The following is a 20,582-nucleotide window of genomic DNA, read 5'->3' as shown; positions in this document are numbered from 1 at the left end:
TTATGAGCCCCAGACTCAGCACCAGAACCAAAGGAAGAGATCCAGCTTCTGTTCCCCAAGGGGCTGACCGTCTGCTAGAGGGGGTGGGGTGGCTGGAAGAGGGGCAGTTACCATTCTGTGCTGCAAATGCTAGGCTGGGGCACCCCCAGGAGAGATCTGTGGGTTAGGACACCCCCAGGAGGGGTCTGTGGGGATGCAGGGGGCAGGAGAGTGTCTTGAAGGAGGTGGTGTCCACACTGAGACCTCAACAAAGCAAAACCCAGCAGCTGAAGACCGTGGTGGACCCCGGCTAAAGAGCATGGACACGACGTTGACTGGGGAGCCCTCAGGGCTAGGGAGCAGTGGCTACTTGCTGGGTTCAGGTGGACACAGTCAGGGCTTACTTGAGGGCAGGGCTGGGAAGGCAAGGCGTATGATGCTCCTGGGGGTGGCTATGCAAGAGATGGGTAAGTGGGGGGGCAGGGGGGCAGGCGGAGCCACCAGTTCAAACTCTCCCATGTCCTGGCTTGACCTACAAGGTGTGGGAGGTAGGAGGCTGCACTTGGACCGCTCAGCACTTGGGAGAGGGGTGCCTCCTCCATCTGTGCAAGCCTGGAAGGCAAACTGGGTGCATTCCCAGGTGCTAGGCAAGGCCAACCTCACCAAGACAGCCTATGCTGGTTATAAATGCAGAGTCCTAGGCCCCACTCCAGTCCTGTGGACCAAAATCCACATTTTAGCAAAATTTCCCAGTGATTTGCACACACACTAATGGTGGGAAAGAGCCAGTGTAGACCACTCACTATAACCAAGACAAGGAAACAGCCTAAATGTTCATCAACAGAGGCATGGATAAAGAAGATGTGGAACACATATACTCAATGGAACACTCAGCCATAAAAAGAATGAAATAATGCCATCTGCAGCAACATGGATGAACCCGGAGTAATGTATCTCATTAAGTAAGTCAGAAAGACAAGCACCATATGATATCACTTTTATATGCGGAACCTACAATATGAAATCTGCTTTTCTATGAAACATACACAGACTCACAGACATACAGGACAGACTCCTGGTTGTTAAGGTGGAAGGGAGAGGTCGGGCGAGCCAGGGATTGGGAGTTTGGGGTTAACAGATGCAAAGTACTATATACAGAATGATTGGAGGGAAGAGGCAACGCTGTCACTATATGCAGATGGTATGACACTATACATAGAAAATCCTAATGACTCCACAAAAAACTACTAGATCTGATCAATGAATTCAGCAAAGTAGCAGGATACAAGATTAACATTCAGAAAGCAGTTGCATTTCTTTACACTAATAATGAAATATCATCAGAAAGAAAATGCAAAAAAAATACCTTTTAAAATTATACCACCGTCCCCCCTCCCCAAACAACAACAGCAACAAAAAACCCTCAGGAAAAAAACCTCACCAGGGAGATGAAAAGACTTAAAGGCAGAGAACTATAAAACATTAAGAAATTAAAGAAGATTCAAAAAAAAAAAAGATTTAAAGAAATGGAATGATATCCTATGCTCTTAAATGGGAAGAATATTGTTAAAATGCCAATACTACCCAAAGCAATCTACAAATTTAATGTGATCGCTATTAAATTACCCATGACATTTTTCATAGAACTAGAATAATCCAAAAATTTACATGGAACCATAAAAGACATAGAATTGCCAAAGCAATCCTAAGGAAAAAAACTTGAGCATGAGGCATAACTCTCCCAGACTTCAGACTATACTACAAAAGTACAATAATTAAAACAGTGTGGTATTATCACAAAAACAGACACATGTGTCAATAGAACAGAATAGAGAACCCAGAAATAAACCCACATACCTATGGTCAATTAATCTTTGACAAAGGAAGTAAGAATATAGAATGGGAGGAAGACAATCTTCAGCAAGTGGTGTTGGGAAAGTTAAACAGCTGCATGTAAATCAATGAAGTTGGAACACAGCCTTATGTTCTACACAAAATAAACTAAAAGATGGCTTGAAGACATAAACATAAGACATGACATCATAAAACTCCTAGAAGATAGCATAGGCAAAATATTCTCTGACATAAGATCATATCAACTTTTTTTTTGGTCCGTCTCACAAGTCAATAGAAATAAAAGCAAACAAATAGGAAATATTTAAACTGACAAGCTTTTGTACAGCAAAGGAAACTTTTTTTTTAAAGGAAAAGACAATCTATGGAATAGGAGAAAATATTTGCAAATGATGTGACTGACAAGGGCTTATATATACACAAACAGTTCATACAACTCAACAACAACACAACCCAATTAAAAAGGGGCAGAAAGCCTAAACAGACATTTCTCCAAAGAAGATATACAGATGGCCAGCAGCACATGAAAAGAGGCTCAGCATTACTAATGAGAGAAATGCAAATCAAAACTACAATGAGTTATCACCTCACACCAGTCAGAATGTTGTCATTTAAAAATCTACAAATAACAAATGCTGGAGAGGGTGTGGAGAAAAGGGAACCCTCCTACAGCGTTGGTGGGACTGTAAATTGGTGCAGCCACTATGGAAAACAACACTGAGACTCCTTAAACTGAAAACAAAACCACCATATGATCCAGCAATTCCACTCCTGGACATATGTCTGGAGAAAACCATTATTCAAAAAGACACATGCACCCCAATGTTCAATGCAGCACTATTTACAATAGCCGAGACACAGAAGCAACCTAAATGCCCATTTCCAGAGGAATGGATAAAGAAGATGTGGAACCTATACGCAGTGGAGTATTACTCGGCCATAAAAAAGAACAAAATGACACCATCTGCAGCAACATGGATGCAACTAGAGATTCTCACAGTGAGTGGTTAGACAGACAAATACCACATGATACCACTTATACATGGAATCCAAAGCATGGCACAAGTGAACCTGTCTACAAGGTAGAAACAGCCTTACAGACATAGAGAACAGGCTTGTGGGTGCCAAGGGGGAGAGGGCTGGGGGAAGGATGGAGCAGGAATTTGGGGTTAGCAGATGGAAACTATTACCTTTAGAATGGATAAACGACAAGGTCCTACTATATAGCACAAGGAACTACATCCAGTCTCCTGGCATAAACCGTAACAACAGAGACTATAAAAAAGAGTCTATACATGTGTATAACAGAGTCACTCTGCTGTAGAGCAGAAATTAACACAATGCTGTATGCCAACTATATTTCAACAAAAAACATAATGGATAAACAACGCGGTCCTACTGTATAGCACAGGGAACTGTATTCAATATCCTGAAATAAATCACAATGAATAAGAACGAGAATATATGAGGAACACTGAATCACTTTCTGTACAGAAGAAATTAATACGGTATTGTAAATTGACTATACTACAATAAAATTAAAAAAAAAAAGAACCAGTGTAGAGCTCAACTCGTTAGTATATCCTTGGAAAAGCCCATGAGGGGTTGCTGGGCAACACAGTCTGAGCTCTAGAGCCTCAGAGTGGGAGGGCTTCCTGCTCACACAGCACCTTCCCTCCCCATCTCCACTCCAGCCTGAGGATCAGTGACCACTGCCTGGGCATCTCAGGGTGCATCCTCATGACCTCACCAATGGTGGAATGATGACAGTCCTGTTTGCCAAATACCAGCCCAGCTCAGAACAGAAATGTACCATGTGCGTCTGCTCATCTTTAATGCTCAAATCAAATCCCAAATGACCACGCTCACTTTATGGAAGAGAGACAGGCTCAGAAAAACACAGCAACTAACCCAAAGTCAACCAGCCAGGGACACAGATGTTTCAAATACAATTTGTTTCCCAGGCCTGGGTTTTTGCCTCTGCTTTCCCCAAGTCTGAAAAGTATACAGGTGTGGAATTGGAACCTGAGGCCTCTCACCAAACCAAGACCCATGAACGCCAGACACATAACAAGCAGCAGCCCAGGGCAGCTTGTCACATGCTGGGAGCACAGCATGCTGGAAAATCATCTTGAGAAAAGGGGCTCCGCCATTACATACCCCCAATTAAGAGTTGCATGGTGGTCCTGCCCCCAAGCACAGGTACTGCCTGCCTGGCACAGCGCATGTGCCCATGAACTTCTAAAGAAACAGAGGATGCCCTTGACACTTCCATGTTCCAACATCCAGGTGTACCTGTGTCAGCTAACCTGAGACCTGCATCCAATCCTCAGCCCCTGGTCCAAGGAAGCCCACCTTGCCCTGGGAAATCACCCCACCCTCCACCCCTGCCCTTGGCAGATGACCTCGCCCTGCTCACTCACAGCTCTGGGGGAAAAAAACCATTTTGCTGGTTACCCTTGGCCACAGTGATTGGCTCAGCCTTGGGCATGTGATCCCATAGGAAGCCAGGGGATCTTCTGCTGGGCTCTTTACTAGGATTAGTAAGTGAGACTGTATAGAATTCAAGAAGCCAGTCCCAGGCCTCCTTGGTGATCCAGTGGTTAAGCATCTGCCTGCCAATGCAGGGGACATGGGTTCGATCCCTGGTCCAGGAAGATCCCACATGCTGTGTGGCATCTGAGGCCATGTGCCACAACTACTGAGTCAGAGCTCAAGAGCCCGAGAGACTCAGCTACTGAAGCCTGCGTGCCTGGAGCCTGGGTCTGCAGCTAGAGAAGCCACTGCAATGAGAAGCCCGAGCCTCGTAACAAAGAGCAGTCCCCGATTGGTGCAGCCAGAGGAAGCCCACACCCAGCAACAAAGACCCAGCAGAATCGTTAGTGAATAAATGAGCAAACCTCAAAAAATTTAAAAAGTCAGTCCTGATTTAATTTACTTCTGTCTTGGACACAATCAAATCAAGACCAATGGCCCCCAGAACCTTGAGACCACCAGACTCTGAGCTCTGGAAACGGATGCTCTATGACGCACTGGATTAACAACACGCCATTGTTTAGACAGATGAGACAAAGTGGACAGTATTTACATGTTGTTTTCCATTCAAACTTGGGTCAAGTTTAAATCCACTTACTAAGAAAACAAGACGCTTTCCTGGACTACTAAAAGGTTTTAGGTTCCAAGTCTGTAGCCTTGAGACTCTGCATGCCTATTTTAGGAAACTACATCTGTTAGACAGTTTGTGGCAGGACAGCATTCACTTTATGTGGGAAATGGTTCAGCTCGAAGCGTCTTCCTCACCAAGTCGGATCAACTCACTGACGAAGACCTCTCACAGCCTGGTTTGAAATGACACGGCCACTACCCAAGACAGAACACTCTCTCCCAGGAGGAGACACACAGTCCGAGGCATTCCTCCTCAGGAAAAGGTTGAACGACCCACCTTCTAAGAGATTCACGTGAAATAACGCGACGTAAAATGGTGGTTTTCCTAAACAGAAATCCACAGCTGCCGCCCGCAGTCTTGTCTGGGGCTGGAACTACCGACCGGAGGAAGCAGAGTCGAGACCCTCGTGACAGCGTCCAACTCTTGAGCTGAGGCACACCGCAACCGATTCATCCCGGGGTGCCCGGCACTGGGCACGGTCCTGGCATTCGACAGGCCTGCCCTTTGTGCCTGGGGTTCCAGGGAAGCCAGGGTAAAGCGGCTGACCAGCTTCTCATCCCCCTTCTCCCCCCTCCAGTTATAATCTTCTAACCTCAGTTAGAACCATGATCCTGGCATTCAACAGGCCTGTCCTATGTGTCTGGGGTTCCAGGGAAGTCAGGGTAAAGTGGCTGACTGACCAGCTTCTCATCCCTTTTGTCTTCCCTTCAGTTATAATCTTCTGACCCCAGTTAGAACCAGGTGGGGTTCCTCCCCCCGAGTTGAGGACAGCTTGTCTAGAAGGGACACAAAGCACTGAGGGAACCACAAGTTTGTCTCAGGAAATGGGGCCACCCAGGGGCTCTGGCAGAGCCAGCCAGCACTCAGGGGAAGAGATATATGGAAAGGGACCTCCTCAAAGACCACAGTCCTGCCCGACGCCTACACCCAGCTGCCCGTCTTACCGGATGGTGGGCTGGTCTCCGCTCAGCTGCTTAAACCTCCGGTGGAGCTGCTCGATCTGGTCTGATGAGACTGCGAGGGGGGGAAAAAGGAAAGAAAGAAAAGGCATCACTGACCTCTGAACTCAGAGCGGCAGGAGGCAGGCTGGACCCTCATCCCCACTCTCCTGTTCGGTTCATTCTCGGGCCATATCCCACCAAGGCAAAACTGAGCTGGGATGAAGAAGCAGAGAAACGGTTTGCCATTCCTCCTGGTAACAGCGCTGGGGTTACTGGCTCTGACCCCTCAGCATAAGACAATTACTACTGATAACAGCTCCTGGAGAACAGGACGAACTGAACCAGGTCACCCTCTCCTTCCTCAGCTTGTTAAAAGAGATTGTATCAGCTTGTCTGGCTCTCTCCCCTCCCACTCCTGAAGATGGGTGTCTTCCCCAGTGAGAAAGGGGCTTCCTGTATCAGGTATTAAGAAACAGAGGCGGCGGGGAGGGCGAGATGGTTCAGGCTGGTGCCAGAAGTGATTCGGGGAAGACCTGTAGTCAGAAGAGTGCAGAGAATCTGGTAAAAGCGAGGGAAGTGGAAGGAAAAGAAACAGACTTTTGATCATTGCTGCTGTGGGCGACGTATTTACATAACCTCAACTGTTTCATTTTTTTCCCCTTCTGGTTTGAGATATAATTGATGCACAGCATAGCACCATAGACGTTTAAGGTATACTGCAAATGATTTGACTCACACAATGAGTGAAACAGTGACCACGTTTAAGTTTAGTGAATATCCATCTCATATGCAAAATTAAATAAATCACCAAAGGAATCAAAGACAAAATCAAAAAACACCTAGAGACAGATGACCCTGAAAACACAATGATCCAAAACCTTGGGATGCAGCAAAAGCAGCTCTAAGAAAGAAGTTTACAGCAATACAATGGTACCTCAGCAAACAGGAAAAATCTCAAATAAACAGCCTAACCTTATACCTGGAGCAACCAGAGAAAGATCAGACAAAACCCAAAGTTAGTAGAAGAAATCATAAGGACCAGAGCTGCAATAAATGAAACAGAGACCAAGAAAACAAAAGATCAATGAAACTCAAAGCTGGTTCTTTGAAAAGATAAAGAAAACTGACACACCTTTAGCCAGACTCATCAAGAAAGAAAGGGAGAGGCCTCAAATTAATAAAATGAAAAATGAGAAGTTACAATGGACATCACAGAAATACAAAGCATCATAAGAGATTACTCTAACAACTGTAAGTCAATAAAACGATCAACCTATAAGAAACAAATTCTTAAAAAAAAAAAAGATTATTTGTTTATTGGTTTTGTTTTGGCTGTGTAGCCCAGAATGGCATGTGGGATCTTAGTTCCCTGACCAGGGATTGATCCTGCACATTCTGCCATGGAAGCGTGGCGTCTTAACCACTTGCCTGCCAAAGAACTCTCCTGGACAAATTCTTAGAGAGGCACAACCTTCCAAGACTGAACCGTGGAGAAACAGAAAGTATGAACAGACAAATTACAAGTACTGAAGCTGCAACTGTGATTAAAACTCTTCCAACAAACGAAAGTCCAAGACTAGATGGCTTCACAGGCAAATTCTATCACATGTTTAGAAAAGAGTTACCACTTATACCTTTGAAACCCTTCCAAAACACTGCAGAGGAAGGAACACTCTCAAGCCCATCCCACGAGGCCACCATCACCCCGATACCCAAATCAGACAAAGACACCACACAAAAAAAGGAAAATTATAGGTCAGTATCACTGATGAACAGAAATGTAAAAATCCTCAACAGGGCTTCCCTATGGTCCAGTGGTTAAGAAGCTGCCTTGTAACACAAAGGATATCAGTTCAATCCCTGGTCCTGGAAGATCCCACATGCCTCGGAGCAGTTAAGCCCACATGCCACGACTACTGAGCCTGCTCTCTAGAGCCCGGGAGCCGCAACTGCTGAGCCCACACACTGCGGCTCCTGAAGCCCGCATGCCTAGAGCCTGAGCAACAGTGAGAAGTCCCCATGCCAATGAAGAGGAACCCCCGCTTGATGCAACAAGAGAAAGTCTGTGTGCAGCAATGAAGACCCACCACGGCCAATAAATAAGTAAATAAATATTTTTTAAAAACCCTCAACAAAATACTAGCAAATCAAACCCAACAATACATTAAAAGGAACACACACCATGAACAAGTGTTTATCCCAGGGATGCAAGGATTCTTCAATATCCTCAAATCAATCGGTGATATACCACATTAACAAACTGAAGAATAAAAACCATATAATCATCTCAATAGATGCAGAAAACCCTTTTGACAAAATTCAGCACCCATTTATGATAAAAATTCTCCTGAAAGTGGGCATAGAGGGGACCTACCCCAACATTAAAAAGCCCATATATGACAAACCCAGAGCTAACATCATTCTCAATGATGAAAAGCTGAAAGTATTCCCTCTAAGATTAGGAACAAGACAAGGATGTCCACTGTTGCCACTTAAATTCAACATAGTTTTGGAAGTCCTAGCTATAGCAATCAGAGAAGAAAAAGAAATAAAAGGAACACAAATTGGAAAAAGAAGTAAAGCTGTCACTGCTTGCAGATGACATGATACTATACTTAGAAAATCTTAAAGATGCTGCCAGAAAACTACTAAAGCTCAATGAATTTGGTAAAACTGCAAGATACAAAATTAGTTACACAGAAATCATTTGCATTCCTATACACTAACAATGTAAGAGCAGAAAGAGAAATTCAGGAAATAATCCCACTGCACCAGGAAGAATAAATACTTGGGAATAAACCTACCTAAGGAGGTAAAAGACCTGTAATCTGAAAAACTACACAACAGTGATGAAAGAAATCGAAGATGACATAAACAGATGGAAAGATATACTACATTCTCAGACTGGAAGACCTTCAGTGGTGCCCCAGGCAGAGTGGAGAGGCCCTCCGGTCAGAGATGGGGTAACCAACTTACTGTGACCTAGGAGAGGCTGCTAATGATGTCTTCAAAAAAGGATATGGATTTGGCATGGTCAAAATACATCTGGGAACCAAGTCATATAGTGGAGTGGAATTTTCTACTTCTGCTAATGCTTACACAGATACAGGGAAAGCATCAGGCAACCTAGAGGCAAATACAAGGTTGGTAACTATGGACTGACCTTCACCCAAGACTGGAACACAGACAATACTCCGGGGACAGAAATCGCATGGGAGAATAAGTTGGCTGAAGGACTGAAACAGACTCTTAATACCATATTTGTACCAAACACAGGAAAGAAGAGTGGGGAAACTGAAGCCCTCCTATAAATGGGATTGTTTCAGTCTTGGCAGTCATGTTGATATAGATTTTTCTGGACCAACCATCTATGGCTGGGCTGTGCTGGCCTTTGAAGGTTGACTGACTATCAGATGAGTTCTGACACAGCTGATTCCAAACTGTCACAGAATAATTTTGCTTTGGGTTACGAAGCTGCAGACTTCCAGCTGCACACTCACGTGAATGTCGGCACGAATTTGGAGGGTCCATCTACCAGAAGGTGAGCGACAAGACTGAAATGTTAATAAACGTCACGTGGATGGGTGAGAGGAATAACACCCACTTTGGCATCTCTGTTAAGTACACGCTGGACTCTAGAACTTTTCTCTCTGCTCAAGCAAATAATACCAGCCTGATTGGACTGGGTTACACTCAGACCCTTCGACCCGGAGGGAAACTGACCCTGTCAGCTCTAATCGATGGAAAGAACATCAATTCAGGACGGCACACAGTTGGGCTGGGATTGGAACTGGAAGCTTAATGTGGTTTGGAGGCGAAGTGTGTTTGGGCCTTAAAGTTCTTCTGTGAAATTTCAAAAGCATGAACTTTTTATTCTTCCAAAGAATTCTGATCCTCCCCACACTGAAGCCTAGGTTCTGAGCCCATCCTAAGGGGAGGCGCGTTTGGAGGCATGCCCAGAGGCTGCCACGTTCATGCCACCTTTCAGTTTCACAGTGTTATTTTCAACGTGATCCTCAGGACAGTGTAGAGTCATGTACAAAGGAGACGGCCTGACCCTCTGGCTGTCCATCATGTCCCGCATGTCCCACCACTTTTTCATGACCTTGTAACATACTGGTCTCTGTGCAGTAGTGGAATCTTTGGTTTTGCATCAGAGTAAAATAAAATCAACCCATCACATTTGGAACATAAATAAATAAATGAAAGACTGTATCTTTTGAAGCTAAGTTGCTTCAGTCGTGTCCTACTCTTTGCGACCCTATGGACTGTAGCCCACCAGGCTCCTCTGTCCATGGGATTCTCCAGGCAAGAATACTGGAGCAGGTTGCCATTTCCTCCTTCAGGGGATGTTCCCGATCCAGGGATCAAGCCCACATCTCTTACATCTCCTGCATTAGCAGACAGATTCTTGACTACTAGCGCCACCTGAGAAGCCCCTAAAATACACACAGGTATCTATATGTCTGATTCTTTGTGACCCCATGGACTGTAGCCTGCCAGGCTCCTCTGTCCATGGAATTCTCCAGGGGAGACTACTGCAGTGGGTCATCATTCTCTTCTCTGGGGGATCTTCCCAACCCAGGATTGAACCCAGGTCTCCTGCATTACAGGCAGATTCTTTACCAACTGAACTGTCTTCATCCAATTCCTCCTCTCCCCACCCCCAATTGTTTCAGAAAACCCACATACAGGTTTGCTTTCCTTTTTAATTACCATTTTTAGTGAGTGGGCCCTGTTTTCTTCCACAGCTAAGACCAGACCTGGTGGGTCCCAGGATTTAGAGGGTTTCCACCCACACGCCTGCTTTATGAAATGCACAATACTAGAGACTTCTGTGTACCTTCTCACCTCCTCCTCAAAACACCCTGTGAACAGATACTTTCTCCTCTGTTACGTCATCTGAATAGTGCAGCTCAGAGAGTGCTGTGCTCACACAACTGTGATCGGCAGAGTTGGGATTCAGCCCCAAGTCTCCCCAACTCCATAGATCCCCCCCCCTTTAACCACTATGCAACATCGCCTCTTTTCCCAGAACATGCTGGTGTTCGAGGCCCTCAAGTCTGGTGTCTGGGGACTATGTATGTGTTCAGTCGCTAAGTTGTGCCCGACTCTTGGCGACTTCATGCACTGCAGCTCGCCAGGCTCCTCTGTCCATGGGATTTCCTAAGCAAGAGTACTGGAGTGGGTTGCCATTTCCTCCTCCAGGGGATCTTCCTGACCCAGGGATTAAACCTGTGTCTCCTGCATTGGCAGGTGGATTCTTTACCACTGTGCCACCCAAGAAGCCTGGGGGACTGCAAAAAATTCTGAAATTGCCGCTAGCCTGGGGCAGGGCTTGCTCCTCCCACCACACTCTCGACATCTCTCATCCCTCAAGCACCTTTTCTCTTCCTGTTCAAGGCGGCTAATATCTGGGGCCAAGTGGCCACCTTACTTCATGTTCTGTTTTTTTCCTTTTCGGCCTCAGGCTCCAGCTGTCATCTCTTCAGGAATCTACAACTCAGAGTTCTCAAGCTCCTCTAGGAGCTGTGGTGGCTAGAAAGTATCACTACCATTACCGAGCCATCCTGAAGGCCTGCCATGTGCCGGGGGAGTGGACATGTCTCCACGCATTAGCTCATCTGTTCTCAGGAAGCCATGGGAGGGGCCGTATCCCACGGTACAGATGTAGGAACTGATGCTTGGAAAGGTTAGGTAAGCCCTGGGGACAGTCACTACTTTTCCGGGGGAAAATACAGCCATTTATGTCACATGTATGTTAGCACGGACATTCACATATTCCACGGTCTGGCCCATGCACCCAGCAGAAATGCATACTTGCTGGGACTTCCCTGGTGGTCCAGATATGCATTTCTGTGCTCCCAATGCAGGGCACTCAGGTTCCGTCCCTGGTCAGGAAACTAGATCCCACATGCCACAACTAAGACCCAGTGTAGCCAAATTAAAAGAAGAAAAGCACACTTGCACTCAATCAGAGGGTATGTAGAAGGATTTCATGGCAGTGTGATTTGAAGAGCCCTGGACCGCAGCCATGTGGCGCTAGTGGTGAAGAACCCACCTATTAATGCAGGAGATGTAAGTGATGCGGGTTCGTCCCCTGAATCGGGAAGATCCCCTGGAGGAGGAGACAGCAACCCACTCCGGTATTCTTGCCTGGCAAATCCCACGGACAGAGTAGCCTGGCGGGCTACTGTCCATAGGGTTGCAAAGAGTTGAAGCGAGTTTGCACATACGAACACAGGACTGCAGCCATGAAATTAAAAGACGCTTGCTCCTTGAAAGAAAAGCTATGACAAACAGTGTATTAAAAAGCAGAGACATCATTCTGCCAACAAAGGTCTGTATAGTCAAAGCTATGGTTTTTGTAGTATTCGTGTACAGATGTGACAGGTGGACCATAAAGAGGCTGAGAACTGAAGAAGTGACGCTTTCAAATTGTGGTGCTGGAGAAAACTCTAGAGAGTCCCCTGGACTACAAGGAGATCAAACCAGTCAATCCTAAAGGAAATCAACCCTGAATATTCTTGGAAGGACTGATGCTGAACGCTGATGCTCTAATACTCTGGTGGCCATCTGATGTGAAGAGCTGACTCACTGGAAAAGACCCTGATGCTGGGAAAGACTGAAGGTAAGAGAAGAATGGGGCATCAGAGGATGGGATAGTTGGATGGCATCACTGACTCAAGGGACACGAGTTTCAGCAAACAGTGAAGGGCAGGGAAGCCTGGAGCGCTGCAGTCCATGGGGCTGCAAAGAGTCGGATACAACTTAGCAACTGAACACCACCACACTGGAAATTACCTGAATGCCCCACAGCAGCAGATTAAATAAAGTGGGCGTTCAGGACTCAGTTGCTCAGTCATGTCTGGCTCTTTGTGGCCCCATGGACTATAGCCCACCAGGCGCCTCTGTTCACGGGACTTTCCAGGCAAGAATACTGAAGTGGGTGGTCATCTCCTACTCCAGGGGATCTTCCCAACCCAGGGATCAAACAGGCACGTTCTTTACCACTAGCGCCACCTGGGAAGCCCAAAGTGGGTGGTATATTCAAATAATGGAATAGTATACAGCAGAAAATGAATACATAGTAGGACATTAACTAGGGTGATTTTCAAAACATGATAACAAGCAGAAGCCAGGTATGAAGAGTACATACTTTATGACTCCATTTACATAAAGCACAAAACCCGGCAGAGCTCATCTGCCGTATTAGCAGTCAGTCTAGAAAGGCTGCAAACGGTACGATTCCAACTACATGACCTTCAGGAAGAGGCAAAACTTACCAAGACAGTAATAAGATCAGTGGTTACCAGGGGAAAGATGAGCTGACGAAGCACACAGAATTTTCAGGGCAGTGAACCTACTCTGTGTGATCATTATACATTTGTCCAAACGCAAAGAATGCAGGACACCAAAGTGAAGTGAAAAAGTGTTAGTTGCCCAGTCGTGTCTGAATCTTTGTGATCCCATGGGCTGTAGCCCGCCAGGCTCCTCTGTCCATGGAATCCTCCTGGCAAGAATACGGGAATGGATGGCCATTCCCTCCTCCAGGGGATCTTCCTGACCCAGGGATCGAACTCAGGTCTCCTGCACTGCAGGCAGATTCTTTACTGTCTGAACCACCAGGGAAGCCTGGACACCAAGGAACCTAATGGAACCCTAATGTAAACCATGAACTCTGGGTGTTGATGTGTCAGCGTAGGTCCATCAGTTATAACAAAGGCCCCAACGCTGCAGGGGATGTTAATGGCAGGGGAGGCTGTGCAAGTGGGTGGGGGCACGGGTGCTGTGCTGGGCGTAGTCGCTCAGTCGTGTCCGACTCTTTGCAACCCCATGGACTGTAGCCCACCAGGCTCCTCTGTCCATGTGGATTCTCCAGGCAAGAATACTGGTATGGGTTGCCATGCCCTTCTCCAAATCTTCCCAACCAAGGGACTGAACCCAGGTCTCCCACATTGCAGGTGGATTCTTTACCGTCTCAGCCACCAGGGAAGCCTGGGGGCTGGGATGCATGTAATCTCTTATCCTTCCCGTTCATTTGCTGTTAACCTAAAATGGCTAATAACAAAGTCTTAATTTTTTTAAAGTTAGGACAGCAGTTGCCCTTGACAGGGTAGTAACTTGAACAGGGCATGAGAGAGTTTCTGGGGGCTGGAAATGTTTCATTCCTGACCCAGCAGCAGGATACACAGCTGTGAAGTTTTAGGAACTGTATGCTCATGTGTGATGTAGTTTTCTATATGTGATCACACAATAAGACACAGTAATTCTACACGTCGGGGATTTATCCTGAAAGAATAAATTCAACAGGTATAGTAAGATGAGTTTATAAGTGTGTTCACTGCATATTCTCCACAACAGCTTAAAAACTGGACTCAATATCAGTGCCCACCACAAGCAGGTCAGTTAAATATCTTATGGTGTGTGTGTGTGTGTGTGTGCTCAATTGTGTCTGGCTCTTTGCAACCTTTTGGACTGTAGCCCACCAGGCTCCTCTTGTCCATGGAATTTTTTCAGGTAAGAATACTGGAGTGGGTTGCCGTCTCCTCCTCCAGGGGATCTTCCCAACCCAGGGATTGAACTCGTGTCTCCTATGTCTTCTGCATTGCAGGTTAGTTCCCACAGAGCCATCCGGGAAGCCCCCCACTTTACGGTATGTTTAGCCAATTAAAACAATAAAAAAGGATGCTGAGAATTCCTTGGTGGTCCAGTGATTAAGACTCTGCACTTCCACTGCAGGGGGCGAAGGTTCGATCCCCACTCGGGGGGACTAAGGTCTCACATGCCAGGCAGTGCAGCCAAAAAAAAAAAAAAAAGATTTGAAAAAGGATGCTGACTTTACAAGTGACAGCTGTGTATTTAATAGGAACATACAATCTAACATAATGTTGTCTAAAAACAACCTGCTACAAAGACAGCAAGACTCCATATTGGGGGGAACCTCTAAATATACATAAATGCATGCAAGTAATGAAAGTCAACTTGTTTTCCCAAAATAATAATAGCAATTATCTCTCAACACTGGGATTAAAGACTCTTGTCTGTTTTGCTTCCACTCATCTGTATTTTCCAAATCTTCCATAATATACAATGTATACTTATTAGTCATAAAAGGATTTAAGCAGGTCCCATATGGGACAGCTGAGGAATCTCAAAAATAGTGTTAATGGTGAATCATTCATTGGCAAGTACACCTCCTGGGCACACATGTACTATTTAACCCTTTCCATGACCCTATGACCGACAGACAATTCCCATTTTATAGACAAGAACACGGAGGTCCTGAGGGGATCAGGAATTTGCTCAAGGTCACTAAACTTAAAAAGCAGAGGCAGCAGGGTGTGAGCTCAGCTTGTCTGACAGAACATGTGTGATTCAGCCTGCATGTTTTGCGAGTGACACCCCACACTGCCTCCCTTTGGGTGATCAGATTGTGTGTGTGTGTGTGTGTGTGTGTGTGTGTGTGTGTGTGCCCAGTCGCTCAGCTGTGTCTGACTCTTTTGGACCCTATGGACTGCAGTCCACCAGGCTCATCTGTCTATGGGGTTTCCCAGGCAAGAATACTGGAGTGGTCTGCCATTTCCCACTCCAGGAGATCTTCCCAACACAGGGATTGAACCCACATCTCTCGCGTCCCCTGCATCGGCAGGCAGACTCTTTATCACTGTGCCACCTGGGAAACCCGGGTGATCAGAGTATACTGGCCAATTAAGAGTCCCCACAGATCGGAAAAAAAAAAAAAGGAATACACTGATGCCATTTGCAGAAACATGGATGGACCTCGAGATTAGCATTCTAAATAAATAAATCAGACCAAGAAAGAAATTCTCATATGACATTATTGCTCATTTGTGAAATCGTAAAAAATGATACAAATGAATTTACAAAGCATAAGTGGACTTTCAGACATAGAAAACAACTTATGGTTAACCAAAGGGGAAAGAGGGGAGGGAAGAATAAATTAGGAGCTTGGAATTAACATAAACACACCACTATATATGAAATAGACAAACAACAGGTCCTACTGTATAGCACAGGGAACTATACTCAGTATCTTATAATAATCCATAACGGAAACGCATCTAAAAGAGAATATATGTAACTAAATCACGTTGCTGTATACCTGAAACTAATACGACACTATAAATCAACTAGGTTTCAACAGAAAACTCAAAAAATACACTGATTTGCTGCAAAATAATGATCAGAAATTATAGCCAAACGCATGCTGCTAAACCATCTCCAAGAAAGATGAGTTCCCTTGAAGACACTGTGCTAAGTGAGAGAGGCCAGTCACAAAGCCCACGCCTGGCAGAATTCTATTTACACAAAACGCTTAGGGAGGCAAAGCCACAGACACCGAAACGAGACCAGTGGTCGCCTGGGGCTGAGGAAGGAGAGAAGGAATCACTGATAGCAGCAAAGGAGTTTCTTCAGAGGGGACGACAGTGTTCTAGAATTAGATTGTTACACAACCCTTTGAGTATACTAAAAACTGAGCACACTTTAAACAAGTGAAATGCAGGGGATGAGTGACAGCTCAGTAAAGACACTGAAAAATAAGTTAGGACGACCCTGGTGGACCAGGAGTAAAGAATCTGCCTGCCAACTCAGGGGACGCGGGTTTAATCCCGGGTCCCGGATGATTCCACCTGCTGAAGGGCAACGAAGCCCCCGAGCCGCAGCTGTTGAGCCCCCGGGGGCCACACCTGAAGCCTGCGCGCCTAGAGCCTCCGTTCCGCAACAAGGGAAGCCACTGCAATGAGAAACCCAAGCACAGCAGCCAGAGAGTAGCCGCCGCTCGACACAACGAAAGAAAGCCCGCAGGGCGCAGCAACAAAGACCCAGTGCAGACAAAGAGAAAGAAATGAAGTTTAAAAAGTTAGTGCACCATCATGACAACAACCATGGCCGTTAATTAACAAGAGGCATTCATCAAGCTGTGTCCTGGGCACAGTGCCCGCCTCTATTCTCGACGAGCCTTGGCTCACATAAGCCTCAATCAGTCCTATCAGGTAGGCACAGCTTTTCCCCCAACCTAGAGATGGAAACACTGAGACCCGTCCAAGGCCACACAGGCAGGAAACGGTGAATAAACTATAAACCGTTGTAGACCAGATTTCTCTAATGAAGACTTTTCAGCTAACGGCATCCAAAATGCATGCACACGTGTGCACCACACACCTTGCCGTCCTGCTGCACTGAAAGCAGAGGATTTAGGAGGAAAACTTCCCCAGTTTGGGTTCCCTCTTTTTGGCACCCAAACCTTCAGAGCCAAGAACTCAGTCCTTAACAAAGTTCCATGTGCCCTCAGCGCCAGCCTCCCAGGTTGATCCTGTCACACAGGCTCCCCGATACACAGGTGCCCACGTCACACCCTGGAAGGCCCTGTCTGTCGTCCCCTCAAGGGTGCTCATGATGGAATTTTCCTGCTCCTCACTCTGAGCCCTCTCAGTTTCCCCCACCCCCACTGTGAGGTCACAGCTGCCATGGGAACGAGAGGCAGAGACACCTCGGTGCCTGGCACCTGGACCTGGTTATTTGGGGTTTTAGATTTCAACCTGAAGGAAATGCATACCCTTCCATGGAACTGGTGGGAGTTTAATCTGCCTTATCCAGGGCTGGCAGGGGTGAGGGGGATGGTGGCGGGGAGGGGGATATGACCTGTCACTTTTGTATCAAAAGCTTAAATCAAAAAGTATACATCTGCACAGCCCAATACAGAGCCACCAGCAGCTATGAAGATGGGCTGATGTGTGAAAAAACACACCAGCTTTCAAAGACTTATTACAAAACACGTGGCAACTGTCTTAATAACTTTTCTATTAATTATATTTGAAATATTTTAGTTAGGTTAAATACATTATTAAAGGTAACTTTAGTTTCATTAGTTTTTTTTTTAATGTGGCTACTAGAAAATCTAGAATTATGTTCCATCTATAGCTCGCTGAAAACTTAGAATTATTCTACCTCACATTATATTTGTGCTGAACAGTGCCTGGCACTCGTGCTCTGAACCAGCAACTTGTCCCTAGGAATGAATCCTAAAGAAGAGACAAATATACAAAGATAAATACATCAGAGTAATAACCATTGCCTATTTCGAGCAGTAAAAAAAAAAAAAAAAAAAAAGAAGAATTGGGTAAATGCTAGGCCACAGAAAACTGGTTAAATAAATGCTGAAAAAAATTTTTTTAATATTGTGGGACACAGAAAAATGTTCATGGAATATTTTTATGTGGGAAAACCAACAGGCAACAAAGATCTTATTTACATGAAAGATCTCATTAACACATTGATATACAAGTATGTACAAAGGAAAAATTAGGAAAAGGCTACAACAAACCAGTAGATTGTTCCAGACAGTAGACTGACAGGACATTTGTCTCCTCTGGCTCCTTATTTTTGTTTATCTGTCCTTTAAGTTTCCTGCAATTAATAGGGAGTACTTGTGTAATCTTATTTAAATTTTTTTCCTTCAATGGCTATAATGAAAATAAAAGAGAGAAGACCAAGCACTGGTGATACTATGGAGAATGTGGATCCCTCAGACATTGCAGATGGGAGTGGAAAATGATCCAGCAACTATGGAAAACAGTCTGGTGATTCCTCTTCAAATTAAACATAGATTTACACCGAATCCAGAAATTCTGCTCCTAAGCATGTATCCAGGATAAATGAAAACGGGCATCCACACAAAAACCCATAAACAAATGCTCACAGCAGCCCTATGCGCAACAGCCGAAATGTAGGAACAACCCAGATGTCCTTCAACAGGTGAGTGGATAAAAAAAACAGCTCATGCAGCTCAATATGAAAAAGAAACGATGAACAATGCAAAGAGCGGGCAGAAGATCTAAACAGACACTTCTGCAAAGACGACATCCGGAGGGCCAAACAAGCCCATGCAAAGATGCTCAACATCGCTCATTAGCGGAGAAACGCAGATCAAAACTACAGTGAGGCTGTTGCCTCACAACAGTCAGAACGGCCATCATCAGAAAGGCTACAAACATAAATGCTGGAGAGGGTGTGGAGGAAACAGAAGCCGCTTCCAGCGCTGGCGGGAATGCAAGGTGGCGCACCCTATGGAGAACAGTATGGGGTTCCTTAAAAATCCAAGGCCACCCCTGGGCACGCCTCTGAAGAAAACCACACATACGCACTCCAGCGTTCACTGCAGCACTATTTACAACAGCCTAGACGCGGAAGCAACCTAAATGTCCATCGCCAGAGGAATGGATAAGAAAGATGGGCACATACAATGGAATAGTCATCAATCATAAAAAAGAGCGAAATAATGCCATTTACTGTAACAAGGATGCACCTTCATACTAAGGGAAATCAGAAAGAGAAAGACAAATACCACAGGTATCACTTACATGTGGAGTCCTAAAAAAAACGATACAAATGAACTTTTTTACAGAACAGAAACAGACTTGCAGATATCAAAAACAAAGATATGGTTACCAAAAGGAAAAGGTGGAAGGGAGGGATAAATTAGGAGCTAGGGAGGAAGATATACATACCATTATATATAAAATAATCATCAAGGACCTACTATATGGGTCCTATACACTGGGTATAGGACCCATATTCTATATTCTACTCAATATTCTACTCAATATTCTATAATATCCTATATGGGAAAAGAATCTGAAAAAAAATGTACGTGGCTAACTGAATCACGCTGCTGTATACCTGAAACACAACGCTGTAAATCAACCATACTCTAATATAAAATAAAAATTAAATTAAAAATAAGTACTAGGGATGATAGTACATGATAAATATAATTAACACTGCTGTAATGTTATACATGAAAGTTATTGAGAGCAAATTCTAAGAGTTTTCATCGCAAGAACATTTTTTTCTGTTTCTTCTTTAATTGAATCTATATGAAATGATGGCTGTTCACTAAGCTTATTATGACAATCACTTCATGATCTATGTAAAGCAAGTCTTTATGCTGTACACTTTGAAGTTATATACTGCTGTATATCAACTATATGTCAATAAAACTGAAGGAGGAAAAAGGCCAGGAACACAAATCTTTCCTTTTCTCCCATAGTCAGTTTGTTTGCTAAAACAACCCTACATATTTAAGGAAACAGTATTTGATTAAAATTGATTTAATAAATGTGTGCTCTATCCATACAGCGGACTATTATTCGGCCATAAAAAGGATGAACTACTGACGCCAGCCACAATGTGGACGAACCCCGAACACATCCTGCTGAAGGAAAGGAACCAGACCCAGAAGGCCACAGGTGTGTGATCCCATTTATTTGAAACGGCCAGAGTAGGCAAATCTACAGACACAGACTGGATGGGTGCTTGCTCGGGGCAGGGGAGCTGTGAGGAGTGGCTGCTCACGGACATGGGGTCTCTGCCTGGCCCTGGCCCCGCCGCTCAGCCTGCCCCCTGCTATGCTAGGAGGGGTTGTGCTCACTGGGGGAAGGAGAATCACACAGATCAGGCTAGAGACAACACTCAGGAAGGAGGGCAGGTGGGGACTAGGAGCGGAGAAGCCAGCCCCAAATCCCCTGCAGGGTCCAGCCTCCCCTACATGACTTGGGAGGAAATGGGAGACCCGCATTCACCCACGTCCACTATGGGGCGGTCAGGACTGTTCGAGC

At 45.3% G+C, this 20,582-nt stretch overlaps 1 protein-coding gene and 1 pseudogene across 2 annotated transcripts in view; one reads left to right on the top strand and one right to left on the bottom strand.

The window, feature by feature from the left end:
- Positions 1-20,582, bottom strand: part of TESC (tescalcin) — a 69,155-nt gene that overhangs the window by 27,672 nt on the left and 20,901 nt on the right. For both annotated transcript variants that reach the window (XM_069557577.1, XM_069557575.1), the window contains one exon: positions 5,944-6,013. In XM_069557577.1, coding sequence (XP_069413678.1) covers positions 5,944-6,013 — 70 coding nt within the window. The remainder of the gene's footprint in view (positions 1-5,943; positions 6,014-20,582) is intronic.
- On the top strand, positions 8,942-9,742 carry LOC138422529 (voltage-dependent anion-selective channel protein 3 pseudogene; annotated as a pseudogene).

Source organism: Ovis canadensis, chromosome 17 (assembly GCF_042477335.2).
Source record: "Ovis canadensis isolate MfBH-ARS-UI-01 breed Bighorn chromosome 17, ARS-UI_OviCan_v2, whole genome shotgun sequence".
NCBI classification, from domain to species: Eukaryota; Metazoa; Chordata; class Mammalia; order Artiodactyla; family Bovidae; genus Ovis; species Ovis canadensis.
This window is presented reverse-complemented; position numbering and strand designations above follow the sequence as displayed.